The sequence below is a fragment of the Gorilla gorilla genome, chromosome 12, assembly GCF_029281585.2.
Source record: "Gorilla gorilla gorilla isolate KB3781 chromosome 12, NHGRI_mGorGor1-v2.1_pri, whole genome shotgun sequence".
Classification (NCBI taxonomy): domain Eukaryota; kingdom Metazoa; phylum Chordata; class Mammalia; order Primates; family Hominidae; genus Gorilla; species Gorilla gorilla.
In genome coordinates, this window is record NC_073236.2 from 116,227,764 (window position 1) to 116,242,926 (window position 15,163).

General features: G+C 58.4%; 1 protein-coding gene across 3 annotated transcripts in view; it reads right to left on the bottom strand.

The window, feature by feature from the left end:
• KLHL29 (kelch like family member 29) overlaps positions 1-15,163 on the bottom strand; it is a 322,364-nt gene that overhangs the window by 11,740 nt on the left and 295,461 nt on the right. For all 3 annotated transcript variants that reach the window (XM_031008275.3, XM_055377528.2, XM_055377529.2), the window contains 6 exons: positions 12,286-12,424; positions 5,044-5,246; positions 3,398-3,657; positions 1,110-1,308; positions 798-980; positions 418-598 (listed from right to left, as the gene is read on the bottom strand). In XM_031008275.3, the coding sequence (XP_030864135.1) occupies positions 418-598; positions 798-980; positions 1,110-1,308; positions 3,398-3,657; positions 5,044-5,246; positions 12,286-12,424 (1,165 nt within the window). The remainder of the gene's footprint in view (positions 1-417; positions 599-797; positions 981-1,109; positions 1,309-3,397; positions 3,658-5,043; positions 5,247-12,285; positions 12,425-15,163) is intronic.

Here is a 15,163-nt window from a genome sequence, read left to right on the forward strand (position 1 = left end):
GCATTTTAAACATTGCTTCCAGCTTTGCCCGAAACCCCAGCAGTCTCTGGGCTGGTGCTCATGGTGCAGGGTGTTCCCTGACTGCCTGGCCAGGAGGGTCTGGCTCATCCCAGGCCTTCTGCAACTGGATCTTGGGCCTCCAGCTTGTCTGACACCTAAATGGGTTGTCGGGACAGAAGCGCCCCATCTCCCATCTCAGCGACTGCAAAGGTGACACAGATGTCATCCCATCTGCTTGTATCCCACACCCTGCTGCCCCCGGTGCTGTGATTGAAGAGCCTGGGATGCCTGCCCATATGAATGGTCCAGGCTCTGCTCCATTGCCACTGAGTGGGTGTTGGGAGGTACAGTGAGTGACGTGATTTCAGTTCTTGGTGAGCATAGAGCATGCCCCTGTCCTGACCGTGGCCTCATTACCTCTCCACGTGGTCCACGTTGCCTGCCACGCCAAGTCCCCCGAGGGTGTAAATCTTCCCATCGTAGACGAGGCTATTGTGCCGACAGCGGGGGACTGTCATTCTGGAGACGAGGTTCCAGTTATCAAGCAGGGACATGTAGCACCAGACATCAGCCAGCGTCACCCCTGATTCCATCCCACCTGGAGGCAGTGTGGGAGGCAGAGAGAGCGGGTGGGGTGAGGAGGGGCCCGGGGTCAGCAGGCCCAGCCCCAGGGGCAGAGGAAGCCTTCACCTGCAAAGTAGACACTTCTGGGCCACGGTCTTCCTCAGCCCTGACGTGGGGAGCAGTCCCCTTGGGACCCCCGTGCCTGGTCCCGCCCCAGCCCTGGGGGGCCTCACCTGAGAGGTAGATGTTGTCCCCTGCACTCACTACACTGAAGAACTCGCGGTCATAGAAGGGCAGCGAGGCCAAGGGGTACCACTTGTTGTTCTGCGGGTTCCAGCAGGTGACGGCCACCAGCGAGCGCTGGGTCATCCCCACCATCTGACGGCCCCCAACCAAGACGATGACCTCAGCCACACCTGCAGGGACATGGATGGGTGCCCTTGGGACACACTCTAAGACTGTCGGCATCTGTGCCTGGCACCTCACTGGGACCACTGAGCCCAAGACACTGCTTCTTGGGAGGTTCGGGGCGTGCCCCTTCATACCTGCAGAGAGGCGCGGCCGGGTTCGGGGTGTCTGCATCTCCTGGCGGGCGTGGGGCAGCATATGGTAGCGTTTGGCCTCGTTCACCAGGTCCCGGCAGGCTTCTGATGACTTGATCAGCTCTTCATTGTCAACCACATTGAGCAGGTAGCTGGGGTGGATGAAGGGGAGGCGGACCACGGCCAGCAGCTCAGCCGCGTACTGCAGGGTACAGGAGACAGAATCTTCTTAGACTAGCAAGAGACAGCCACCTCCCGGACGGAAAGAAATGGTGTGGGGCTGCACAAGAATGGATAATTCCAGGCTGTGTTAGGCTTGGGAGTGTAGATACTCTGCTAGCCTAGACAGAGGTAAAGGGAGGTCTAGTCAGCTGGAGGTGTGGAGGGGAGGGCCGGGAGCGCAGGGGTGCGGAGGAGGGGCTGGCAGGCTGCAGCCAGCCCTGCAGGAGTGGGAGCACATGTTCATCCCCCCAGCACCCCATTCTCTCACTCCACCCGGGGCTGTGGACCCCTGCTGCAGATCAGGCCACTGGGGGCAGGGGCGAGGGGTTAAAACGAGGAAGACGCGATTATTAAAGAGCTGTGAGTGTGACAAGGACTCAGGAACAGGTGGGAGGACCCAGGAAAGCTTCAAGGAGATGGCGACTATTGAGCTTGCAAGTCTCAGCCGTGGGAGCCTGTCTCTCCAGCACCGAAAACTTTCAGTGGTGTCCCATGTCCCACGGCCTCAAACTGTCACCCTGCACTGAGGCGGTTTTACAGGCTCCCTTGAATCTCCCCTCCTAACAAACTCTGCTCATCACTCTACTTTTGTTTCATCCCATGAGTAACGAGACCACCATAGGCCAGGCATGACGCTCATCACTGGGGGTGCAAAGACCACTGTGACCCAGTTTCAGACCTCAAGGGGTACACAGTTTAATGGGAGGGGATCTGCTATGAAAAATTCACGAGGGGCAAGAGGAGGGTCTAGTGAGGGTTTGTAGTGGGTGCAGCAGTTAAGAGGTTTTGCAGAGGGAATGGCATCTGGATGGGGTATACAAAATGGGCAGACTTCTGCCAGGCACAAGGTGGATGGGAGGGTGGACATTCGAAGCCTGTGTAGAGGCGTCAGAGAGTGAAAGAGAATGGTGTGTCTGGAGAATTGGCTGGGGTTTATTCTTACGAGATGTAACAGGATTTTGTTGAGGAGGCGTTTAGGGAGACAGGGAGAAGTGAGAGGAGAGAGGCTGGGGAGGCCAGCTCATGCTCAACAAGGACTGCACAGTTTCCCCTGTGGAGTCGACGAGGCAACTGACGAGGGGTTTGAGTGGATGGATGAGATGTTCAATGTGCTTTTAGAGAGACCGCTCAGGCTGGAGGGCGGAAAATGGATTTGGAGGGAGCAAGACAGAGGCAAGGAAACCACTTAGGAGGTGCTGCAGTAATCCTGGCGAGAGGAGGAAGGTCTCGATGGGGAGAGGGAAGTCGATCCACTTAAAGGGGAGGAAGGAGGCAGGAATGAGCGCGTGTAGCGAAATGGCTATGGGAGAAGTGGGAGGAAGCTAAGCTTCAGTTCTGGGGACCAGGCATCGCTGAAATAAGGAACACAGGAAGAGGTGTAGGCTTTCGGCTTGGTGAATTAGATGGATCTGCGGGACATTCTGCTGGAGAGGCCCAGAAGGCCACTGAGCAGAGGGGTCTGGAGCTCAGGAGAGGGTTTCAGCCCGAGACACAGATCTGGGAGTCATAGGGACTTGTGGCTGTCACTGTTATTAGCTGCCCCATCTAACTTCCTACCTCTGAAAAGAAACCCTGCCTCCCACCTGATCTGAGGACCCCTTTCTCCGGGGCTCAGTGGCTAGATCTGGGGCGGGAGCCCTCTCTGTATCCTCTGTTTACCCAACACAGTCCCCTCAGGACCTCACTCTCCCTCTTCCTGAGTGCAGGGGTTTCCATTTGGTCCATTGCGGGCTGTCCATCCCCTCAACAATCAGAGCAGGTATGGGCTCCTCCAGCTGGGTCCGTGTTCCTGGGAGCCCCAGAGCCCCCTGGCTCAGGGACCCACTTCTCCCTGCAGAGTGCAGGTGCTGCAGCTCTTGGCTGACTTGGGTCTCCTTTGGGGTGGAATGCCAGCCCTTGAGGATCCTTTGGTGACTGGTTTCTCACCTCTCTGCCCGCCCTTCACCTCTCTGCCACTCAGGGAGAGCAGGACAAGGAAGGTTCACTTCCTTCCTCCTTGCTGCAGACCCCATTGCCACAGGGGGACCCCAAACCCAGAGAGAAGGGGCGGGGGACAGGGCAGGCCCCACCTGTGTGCGTGTCGCGGGGTCCTTCTTGATCCACTTGATGACCGTCTCGTACACCAGCTCCTCTGCCTTGGTGTTGAGGCTGTCGTTGGAGACGTAGGCGATGAAGTCGTCCTTGGAGATGCTGAGGATCTCCTCCTGGGCGGCCACCTCGGGGAAGATCTGCAGCGCGAAGGCCTTGGCCATGTGGTAGAGCTCGCTGCACTGCATGGCCTCGGCCATGGCCAGCACGCCCAGGCAGTTGCTGGCCGTCAGCTGCTTCTCTGGGGGCGAGAGCACAGGACCACTGACCCAAGGGCCCGGGAAGCAGTCGCCACCTGTTCCCATAGCTGTCACCCTAGATCCTTCTCTGAACCCACATCCTGGGGACCCTGCCTGCAGTGTCCAGAGTCCCTGCAGGCCCCCTTCCTGGGTGTCTGGAGGCTTCGATCCTTCTCCTGGGTTCTCCCCTACCCCATTTCATGCTGACTCCCAGGGGCCTCCCTCTGTGCGCACAGGTCCTGGCAGAAGGACCGAGACTGGGAGGCATGGAGCAGGAGACCCCTGCTCAGGGCCTGGGCCTGGGCTGGGGTCAGGCGTCAGGAGTCACACTGTCGCTGAGGTTGAGGGTGGCACTGAGGCTTACAGCATCTTCCATGTTGTGCCAGGCATGTCTGTGGTCCCAGACTCCTTCGTTAGCAGTAGTGCCCCTCACGCACCTCCCAGCTTCTTGCATAGGCTTCTGCCCCACTCAGTCTGGCTCGCTAGGCTCTGGGGTCCATCTGGCCAGCTCTCCTGGGCTTAGTGGCTAGGTCTGGGGTGGGAGCCATCTCCGTATCCTGTTTACCCAATACTGTCCCTCCCAGGGCCTTGCACTCTTTCCCCTTCATGCTAGTGGTTCTTCCAACCTAGGCGGGTCTGGGTTCCTGGAGGCCCATCTGTGCGCGAGCCTCACTGCCATCGTGGTTCCTGGCACCTCGAGACTGCTTGGTGCCCCTCTGTCCTCACGGATCTGCCCCATCTCTAGGCTGGGCTCTGGCTTTCTCTCTGCACTCCACACCCCAGGCCACTGCTTCTTTGGGGGCTTTCGTCTTTGTCCCTCCCTCACCTTGCCGTCGCCCACGCGGGGTAGCATCAAGCGTAAAGGCAGCATGTTGTTCAGGTCAGCGACCCCCCGGGAGCTCCTGACAGTCCCCATCCTGGGCAGCAGATCTGGGTACTCAAGGGACAGTTCAGATGTCTAGACCTGGGCAGACATCTGAGGCAGCCCAGGTATGAATAAGGTAAAGGGAAGGCAAGTTTGGGCTGCTTTGTTCAGGGTCTAGAGAACAGGACTGTGAGGCCAGGGCCATAGCCTTTCCCCACAAACACAGCACATGCACAGCCCTCATGGTGCCATTTGTTCCCACAAGGCCTGGCGGGGCACAGTATGCCTCTCCCACCTACAGAGAAATGACACGGAGTCCTCGTCATTCCATGCCAGGGAAAGAGAGCCTTTGCATGTAGTTATCCGAATTACCATCTTAAAACAGCCCTGCCAAACCCAGCCACATGTGAGGGAGCTTCAGGTGGGCACACACAGACCTCCCCGCTCAGTCCTTGCTGTTTATGGAGTTCTCCGCCCATCTGCACTCTTCCCCCCAAGCGACATATGTGGCCCCCGGGCTCACCGAGAAAGGACACGCAGACTTTGCAGAAGGTGTGGAACTGGAACTTGCTGGCCGCCTCCAGCAGTGTCTTGGCGTTGGCCGAGTCGATGACCAGGGAGCCCGTGTAGACAAACTCCAGCAGCAACTCCAGGACGTCTGCCTGCAGGTTCGACAGGACGAGCTCCAGCTTCTCCCGGCCGCCCTGGCCGCTGTCTTGCACGGACCTAGGCACAGAGACCAGGGTGTCCTTACCTCCTGCCCTGCAGCCACCGTGCCGCTTCCTCACAGGGCTAGATCTCCCTGCACACCTTGGTCATGCCCTTGGTTTCAGGGCTCAAAGGACACAGCAATGAGACACCTGAACCTAATGCTGTGACACGGGATCTGAAAGAGAAGAGTCTGACCAGAGACGCCCAAAAGAACAGAAAACCCTGCTTACCACTACTCGGCATGTCCATGCAAAAAAAGATGCAAATCAAAAAGCATGAGCTATGGATGGGGACGAGGACCAGGACTGGCCTCAAAGGGAAACAATACGGTTCAGCCCACTGCAGGCCCTGGTGTCTCCACCAAAGCAGGCCGACGCATCCCAGCCCGGCCCTGCCTGCCTCGGGTGGCAGATTCTCCAACGTGACCCAGGCTTGGGAGGCTCCCAACTGGCTGTGATGCCAGCCAATCCAGAGATATCCTCTGATCGCCCCAAGACCGAGGGCCCCAAGTTGCCCAGAACCCGCTCCAACCCCACCTCTTTCCAAAAACATATTGTTTCCTTTTAGGCATGGAAAGGAAGCCCTTCGTGACATTGCTTTGAAACTGAGGACAAGACGAGATAGACGGACAGAATGGTGAGAGCCGGGAGGAGGGGAGAGGAAACAACCAAGGACTTCCGCCACAGACAGCCAGCAGCCATGACCTGGGGCCTGGCCCGGGGCGGGCCCTCCTGCCACATGGAACATGGGGTCAGAGGTCAGAGTGGCCTGCGTGTAGAGTGTGCATCGGGCTGGGGAACTGGGGGGAGCAGGGGAGGGACACAAATATATAAATCTGTTTATATCTGGTGTCTACAGGAATACAAAACCATTGCAAAGGCTCCTAAGGCCTGGCAGCTGCCCCTAAAGCTGGACCTGGAAGGAAACAGATAAGATGAAGCAAGAGTGACACTGATACATAAGTGACAGCAGGAGTAAAAACACCTGCCGCGTTAGGAGTCCGGAGGTGGCCCCGCAGGCCGTCGGCTTGGCCGCCCATCCTGGCTCCTCCGAGCAGCCCTGCTTCCCACCCTGAGCCCGGTCCTGCCTCGGGCTGGGCTTGGCCACGTGGCTGGGAAATGACCTCTGTGGTCCACTCACTCGCTTCTCAGGAGGCCACAGGGCAAGATGCTTGTGACGGGTCCCTTGCGCGCACCTGCGGCTGGCGGTGGGGCTGTCGAGGTGTCTAGCAAGCGAGCAGGCTGGCCGCAGAGAGGCCAGCTGCTGGGTGTGTGGGTGGGCGGAAAGAGCAGGGGGCAGGGAGCTGGGGGCGCTGGGTGCCTGGGCTCTGCCACCCACAGGTGGGCAGCCTTGGTCTCCCGGGCCCTTAGCCTCCTCTTCTGCAAAACAAGAGGGTGGAACTAGATGAGGTCTGAATTCCCGTGGAGATTTTGTGACAGAGGCTGGAAAATGCCCTTCCCACGAGATTCTTCCCTACGTGGCAGTACCTGAAATTCCACCATTAGAGCGACATTCTCTGAGGTCAGGCACCGCCCTCCCAGGGCCTCAGCACAGGCATGGCCAGGAGCAGAGGGGGAGGTGCAATCCTGCCGCGGAGCTGGTGTCCAGCCTCTCTCCCAGCGCGGCCACAGTAGGCCCTCCCCACACAACGGCTCATCCCACCAGGACCCCAAGGGGCCTCTGCCTCCAAGCCCTGGGCCAGCCCAGAAGGCAGAAGGGGCAAGGTGTGGACTCCACAGAGGCCCCTCCAACCCCCCCAACACAGAGTGACTTCTAAAGTGAATTCACACACCTAGTCTTCTGCCGTCAGGATGGATTTCCATACCTCGATGGCTTTGTTAAGTGTAAAAATAATTCACTATGTGATCACTTAAAATCACAGAAATCCTCAACACCCCCGGCCCCAGAAGCCATCTGGTCAACCTCGTACTCCTGTCTTTGCTGCCTGGGACTTCATTCCTACAAGCCGCTGTCCAGCCTCTCCTCTGCATGCCCTTTCTGCCCTGTGGAGGTCACACTGGGCCACAGCCTTCTCCCGAGGCCCCCAGTCACTGCTGCCTTCACCTCTGGCCAGCCCACTTGTCCACCCAGGAGTCCTCAGGCAGAGGAGCTCAAAGCCAGTGAAGGGCTGAGCCCGGGGGGACTTCAGGATGTGTGAGCACATGCACACATATGCACTGACCCTAAGAGCCGTGAAGTCCCCCGGTGGGGAGGGGTGCTGGGCAGACGGACAGTCCATGGCTGAGTGACAGGTGCGATGGGACTCACATGGCTGCCCTGAGGGGTGCTGCCTGTCTTGCCCACAGTCTGAGCCAGGGAGTGGGTCCTGGCCACCAGGCACAGGAGGAGGGGCACAGGCGCCGTGGAGCACCGCAGGTGCTGTCTAGACTGAGGAGGACCCCTGGCCACAGGAGGCATGGCTGTGGCTCTGTTCCTCCTGGCCCCTTGTGAGGGTCACCTGTGGGGTGGAGGGGGCCGCTGGGCAGATGATCTGCAGGGAATGGCCGCAGAGGCACAGGGGAATGTGATGGGGGCTCTTTCAGAATCTGAGTTCAAGGAGGAGGCGAGGCCCCAGAGGGAGAGGGCTGTGCCTCTTACCAACACACACGGTTCTCATCCACACAGGCCTTCGTGCATGGCCTGCAGAGCTGTGAGGGGGTGGGGGCGCCTCTGTATCCCTGGACATCAGACTGTCTTGGGACTGGACCCCAGTGCTCCTTAGGCCTCTTCTCTCTGAACAGGGACCCCAGAGGGGACACCCCCGTGATGGGTGACCCTGGTCACTGACGAGGGGCTGCGTCCTCCACAGGTGGCTGTTCTGTCCCTGACCCGAGCCATTTCTTGTCCTGTCCTACTGGGCCCCATGGAGTGAATGGCTTGGGGTGCTGCTGGCCCATCAGGTCATGATGTGGCTTTGGAGGGACTGCAGCAGGGCAGACGGGCAGCACTAACCCTCTCTATGAAGCTGACGCAGGGGGGTGGGGTGTAGAGTGAGGGCAGGCTGGTGCTCCCCAGCCACACAGGCCCCATGGGGTCAAAGCCTCTGCTCAGCAGAGGAATGGCTAGGCCCAGCTACTGGAATGTTTGCAATCCCACCATTAGCCACAGACTCATCCAGGATTAGAAATGCCCTTCCTTCCGGACATCAGGATGGAGGCCCTCATCCACCCTCATGCACCTCAGAGATCAGATGTTTTCATTTTGCAAGTTGGAACTGGGCACTGTCTGGAGCAATGGGAGGAATCCATGGGCAGTGGCGGGTGAGGGACAGGCATGGGGCAGGTGGCTGGTACCCAGCTCTGCTCAGAAGAGAGGACTCTGCCCATGAATGAACGCCTGGGCATGTCATCAGCTGCAGGACACACGCATGGGCATGCACCCAGTCTCCCTGGGTCTTGGGGATTTGTGTGGCTCAGGCCCACCCTTGGTAACTTGGTGACAGGTGTGGGTCACGCCATTGTGCCAGCGTCCAAGATGAGACATGGGAGTCTCGTTATCTGGCTTCCAAGCCACACCTGTCCACTCTACTGAGATGCTGCCACCCACACATGCTCAGGGAAGAGGGTGAAGGGTGTGGGGCTCTGGGCAGGACTTTGCCGGGACCCTTCTGCATGGCCATGGGGGGCAGCCAAGCCCAAAGGGACTCGGCCGCAGGCTGGGAGAGGACACTGAGACCCAGCTCTCCCGCTCATGGTCTGACTGTCATGTTTACAAAACACACATCTGGTCGCAACGCCCCCAGGCTCCTGTGACCCAGGTCCAGCCTCCCTCCAGCTGCGTCCTCTGCAAGCCACCCTCATGCCTGGCCCTGCAGCAACGTGGAGTCACCTATGGGACCTGAGACCCCCTCCCGCCTTTCGAACTTGCTCTTCCCCACTTGTCTGCCTGGACAATGCCCATTCTTCATAACCCACATCAGATGCCACCTCTCCAAGGAGCCTCTCTGAATGACCCTCCCCCACAGCCAGGCCCTTGGCCCACAAGTCTCTGAAGCGTCGTCTCTGCTCGTCTCCTTGCGTGTCTGCAGCGTGTCCCCACCAGACTGTGGGCTCAGCTGGTGTTTGGTGTGAGCCCCGGCCCCAGGAGGGGCTCCTGTGTGTTTGCTGAGTGACGAGCCAGTGAGTGACTTGAATTCCCACATTCTGTCCTGTGGCTCTGGGGCAGGGCGTCTGCACTGGGGTTGGGTCTGGCAGGCACTGTCCTTGCCAGGCTTGGGTGCTGGGTCATTGTCCTCCCTGGGGCTGGAGTGGTGGACACGTCACCTGTCCCAGGCTGGTGGTGGGAGTCTAGTCTGAGCCTCCAGACCTGGGGATGCGGGGACAGCAGGGAGGGATCACCTGCCCCTGGCAGGGCTCACCCAGGGAGGGCCAATGTTGATCCCCACGGAGGTCTACACCAGGACAGAGGTCCCAGAGAAGGTCCCTACTCCCTCCCCTTACAAGACTGCAGCTTCCTGAGCGTGGAGCCACTGCTTGGGGTCAAAGGGCAGGGCCATGGCTCTGCACTGGGCCAATCCGGCCACTGCACAGTAAGTTTCCAGGGTCACGGATGCCAAGGGGACTGAAAAGACATGGTTACATCAGCTTCTCTCTTGACCACCAAGAATGTGAAATTCTCTATGATTTTACACGGCAGGAAAGGAAGCCATCTTCTTGTAAAGACTTGGCTTTCCTCCTGAGAAGGCACCTGTTTGCACTTATCAGCACCAATGGTCATGTGTGCTGTGGCTGCAAACGAACACGGCGACTTTCAGCCACAGGGCACCCTGGGTTTGGCTTTGGCTTCCCCTCCTTTTTCCTGTGTGACCTTACCGTATGCTGAAGGCCCCCCAGCCCCATCTCTACAAACCTCAGACCTCTCTGGGTTCAGATCCATGCACCTGGCTGCCTACAGGTGGCCCAACCTGGGGACCTGGGCGTCCGTCAGGCTGCTCAGCTTGACACACCAGATGGTCAACTGCTCATCTCCCCAGCTCTCCCGACACTGGCCTGTGGACCTGCTCTCCTCCCTGTGACCTCTGATGCCCTTGACACCTCGCCTTCTTGGGTCCTGGTGCTTGCCTTTCCATCCTCGTCCTGCCCATCCTCTGCCCATCCCCCTGAGGTGTCAGAGCTGCAAGGAGACCTGGGCATCACTTGAACCAATTTCCTGATTTATAGATGAGAAAGCCTAGGGCGCAGGAGAGGACGTGGCCAGCCTGAGGTCATAAGACAAGCGGCGGAGTCAGGTGTAGGACCCAGGTCTCCTACCTGCCAAGGTGGGGATGTCCTCTCTCCTCCAGCCCCATCCTTTCTGATGAGGGCCACCAAGACACATCCTACTGTTCTCCTTCCTTCAGGTGGGCGTCCCCTCCCCACTGCTCTTGAAGTTACCCACCTCAGACCATGCCCAGGTCCTAGCATGGGGTCAGGGCTTGCCTGCCCCAGTGCAGCCCCCTCTGGGAGGGCCATCTGCTCCACCCTGCCCTTCCCCACTCATGCCCCATCCCTGGCCTGGAATGCTCTTCCTCCCTCTTCTCAGCCCAAGAAGCCTTCACTACTTTGGGTTCCCTCCTAGCACGTGCTCTTCTCTGTTGCGTGCAAGTCTGGCTTTCAATGTGCGGTCTCTGAAAGCCATCCGAGGGCCCCGTGCTCCTCTCGCCCACCACGTTCTAGCTGGGGACTAGGCTGCCGCTCAGCAATGACCTGCCCCCTTTCTGTCCTCTCTAGCTGGTTTGGAGCCAGGCCCAAGACACTAGGACGCTCATCCATGATCCGGCAGCCCGATGCGGGCCCCTGCTGTCCGGGATTTGTCAAGAGTGGCAGCACAGAGTCCTCCCCGGCCTGGTGAGGCCACTAGACATGTCCCTTCACCCCAGACCACATGCCCCTAAACCCTGTGCTTGGACAGAGAGAGCCCAAGCACCGGGGGCAGGAGACCTGAGGTGTCCATGAGATGGGAAGTCCCAAAGAGCCTGCCCCTTCCTGCGAGGCTGAGGGCCGGCATGTGGCCAGCCAGAGCCTGCCCACAGGGCAGCTGGGCTCTATGTGAAAGGCCGGATCGGAGAGGAGATGCCAGCCAGGGATCCATCCTGAAACAAAACACAGTCACTCCGGGGTTAGTTGGCAAGTCCAAACACGGCATTGGGAAGCAGAGGTCCTGTCCTCCCTCTGAGCACAGTCCCGGCTCAGCGTCTGCCCCGGAGAGGCTGCAAGGCAAGAGGAGCAGCGGCGTTAATCTGCTGAGGGCTGAGAGAAATGTGAGCGTTACCCTGGGCTGGCCCCTTGGCTGCTCTCCCTTACTATGAGCTGGAAGGTGGCCCCTGACTTTTTTGCAAAGGTATGAAGCAGACAAATTAAAAAATCAACATAATGGAGGAAAAAAAAAAAGATGCTCATGCACCAGTAAGACTCATTCAGGTAGAAATAGCCAGGGCAGAGGGCAGGAGGGAGGGAGCAAGGGTTGAGAGAGACCGTGTTTAGGACACACCTGGTCTATGCTCCACAGCGCCGGTTTAGGCTCAGTGCACAAGGATCAGACATGCAGTGTGGCCCAGGCTTTGCTACAAGTCTCTTCTCCCCTACTTGGGCTGGGGAAAAGCGGTCCCGGGGGCACCTTGTGCTCCTCAGCAGGGACGGCCTGGCCGATGCGCTTTCCTGGCATTAGTCACCACCGACAGCAGGGACGATGGCACTGGGGATCCTGCTCTGGCCCAGTGGGGGCAGTGTGTAGTGATCCCTTAAAATGGAGCCTACAGTCCCCCCTAATCTCAGGGACAGCTTGTGAGCCACTGAGAACCTGGGATCTCAGGGGTGGGGCACGGTGTTGTCTACTGCTGGCAGAGGCCCCTGGTGACCAGCAAAGCTGTGGGTGGGGGCGGGTGCTGGGTGCAGTGGCTGCTCTGAGGCCGTGTGTGAGAGGGTACTGGGGAGGAGGAGGAGGAGGAGGAGAGATGGCTACTGGCTCTGTGACAGGGAGTCACGCTTCAGGAACCTGCAAGAGAGGGGAAGAGAAAAGCGACACAAAAGCGTCCTACAAAGGAACAGACCCGACCACAGCTGGAAGGAAGGCAAACCTTTGAATCAGGTCCTTGAAATACAAGCTGCAGGAAGCTAGAACATTTTGGTGGACTTCAAACTCTCTGCCTTCAACAACAATTTTCAGGTCTGTAAACGCTTTCGCTCTGCGTTGCTGGTTCAATTCCTTCAACATTTCTGCAGAACAGAGAAGACAGACAGGGCCAGGTTCCCATTAAGAGTTTTTTTTTTTTTTAATTAAAAAAAGTTTTTTTTTCTTTTTTCAAGAAGTAGAGAAATAGGAAATACTTGATATTGTTTCTTGGCAAGACTGGCTCAACACTGACAGTCAAAAGAAGTCACAAACATAATGCATAAACAAGCAGCCACTGGGAGGGGCTAATAACCAAAGGAATCACAACTTTAAAAAGCAAAAAAACCAAATATGATACAAAAAATCAAACCCAGAAATTGAAAGGTTGGGGGAGAGATTCCCATACTGACGATTGGAAACATAGAGAATACATTATCACAGACAACTAAAAACTGTCAAATAACTACGGAGCAAGTTCTCCAAATGCCAATGGGTGCCGATGTATTGGAGACCAAGTCAAGCATGGCACTGTGATGTAAGATGGGCTGGATATGGTTCAAAGGAATCACAACCACAAAACCTGCAAAAACAGCGTCCCTTATGTTAGACACTCATAGCCATGGCGTGGGAGGAGACCCTGAGAAAGGAGGGGGCCATGGGAGGCCTGGCAAGCACCTCCTTCTGTTTCACACTTGTGGGGACTTTTCGGGAAAGCAAGCAAGCAAGGGACAGGGACCCTCTGCACCTCCTCCCATGTCCCAGGTGAGTCTCTCAGGACACCCACCCTCTCCTGGGACTTTGACATGGGGCAGAGCCTGCTTTACAGCCCAGCAGATCCCAGGAAGTGGCCTCGGAGGCTCCCACTCTGCTGCACACCTACCTGTGCCCAGTGTCTTGGACCTGGGGCTGGCACAGACAGTGCCCGGGCCCATGGGCTCCAGACCTGGGGATGCCAGAAGCTTCTCCCAGACCCACCCCAAGGCTTAGAAAGGAGAAGGAGGGAAGAGCCTGCCAGCCACCCTGTTGGGGTTGCACACTCTCTTTCACTGGCAAAAGTTAGGGCCTTCAGTTGACCACTGCTCCCCACAACAGCCTTGCCTCATCTGCCTGCCCCCAGGATGCCCTGGGCAAAGCCTGCCCTTAATGTTGCTGGCAGCTGTGCGTCAGAGGCCCTGATCCTTGGGCCAGAATGACCTAGACTGTCTTCAGGCCAGGCAATTTCCCTTGGCAGGTGTGTGGGAGAGGGTGGCCTGCAGAGCTGAGCCCTGCTCTCCAGCCCCCCAGCCATCGCCCCTGCTCCAGCCTCATTGGTTGTTGCTGTCCACATGGGCCAGGGCCGGCTGCCCGCCAGGACTCCTTCCTGGCCCCAGCCCTGCTTCTGACACTTGGCCAAGACCCTTTGTCTCTCTGAGCCTCTGCTTCTGCATCTGTAAAATGGGGATTGAGGATCCTGCTTCTGCTCCCTGATTGCCAGGCAGGCCCTTTTTGGTGAGGACACACTGGGCTCTGCTGAAGACCAAGGAAGACGGTGGGAGGGGCTCCTGGAGAACATGCCACATGCATGTTCAAGGATCGGGGTTGGGGGCCCTGCCCTCTGGGAGCCATGGGCAAGGCCGAATCACTGACCCCGCCAACCCCAAGTCACACTGAGTCTGGAGTCACAGCAGAGCATCTCCAGGGGTGCGGAAGGGGGCTCTGGCTGGGACTTCAGGAAGGATCTACGTGGGGTGAGCTCAGACCCGGAGCAAGGGGGGTGGGAGCTACAGACAGAGACCAACAGGCTCAGAGCACCAGTGGGAGGGCGCGGGAGGGTGCGGGAGGGTGTGGGAGGGTGCAGGAGCACGAGGGGGCAGGTGCAGGTGGACAAAAGGGCCATGGGCAACAGGGAACACAATGAGGCAGTGGGCAGGGCCAGATCACAACAGTCTTGCCTGGGAGCTCCAGCTTCATCCTGGGGCACCAGGGAGCCACAGGGGATTCTGGACAGGAAGTGGCGAGGTTAGACTTGGGTTTCAGACAAATCCACACAGAGGCAGGATGGGGAGTGGCTTGGGAGGCCAATGGGAGGCAAGATAGCGCCATGCAGAGAGTTGAGCCTCAAAGCCAGACCTGAGGGTGAACCTGCACTGGGCCTCCTATCAGCTCTGTGACCTTGGGAAAGGGGACCCACATCCTCAGAGCCTCAGGGTCTGCACTTGTTGAAGGTTCCATGAGACAGCATGTGGCGGGCACACAGGGAGTGCTCAGCGGGTGGGAGTGTGCAGTGCTGCTGATGGTGATGGTCTTTCCGAGGGAGAGGTGAGAAGGCCGGAATTACACAGCAGCAGCAGGACAGAGAAACAGGAGCATGTGGACCCCGTGGGGCTCAGTGCAGGAAGGAAGTGGGGAGGGGGAGGCATGGAGACCACTAACAGGTTTTTGGAGGGGATGGTGGTGGGACATCAGGAAGGGAGGGAACAAGAAGATCAGTTGTGGGGTGGGGCCTGTGGGACACCTGGGGGATGGGGTAGGAGGCGGTGGATAGAGGCCTGGGCTAGAGACAAGGCAGAGAGCCCAGCGGCACCTGCGCACAGCCCGGGCGGAGGGGAGACAGCACAGGGCCAGTTGCAGGGCCAGGCTGGATAGGGCTCAGCTGCCATGCTCACATGCATCTCCAGAAAGAGTCACCAGCTGAATTAATGCCCAAACCACGAGCCAGGTAGATGACATCACCTTTTTGAGTGAAGCGGTAGGGGAGGGGACAGAATTCTGGGCTGGGATTCTGAAGACCTGGATCCTGGTTCTTGTTCCAGCATTGCCACTAATTGTGTGTGACCCTGGGCCAGCACCCCAGCTTTCTGGGC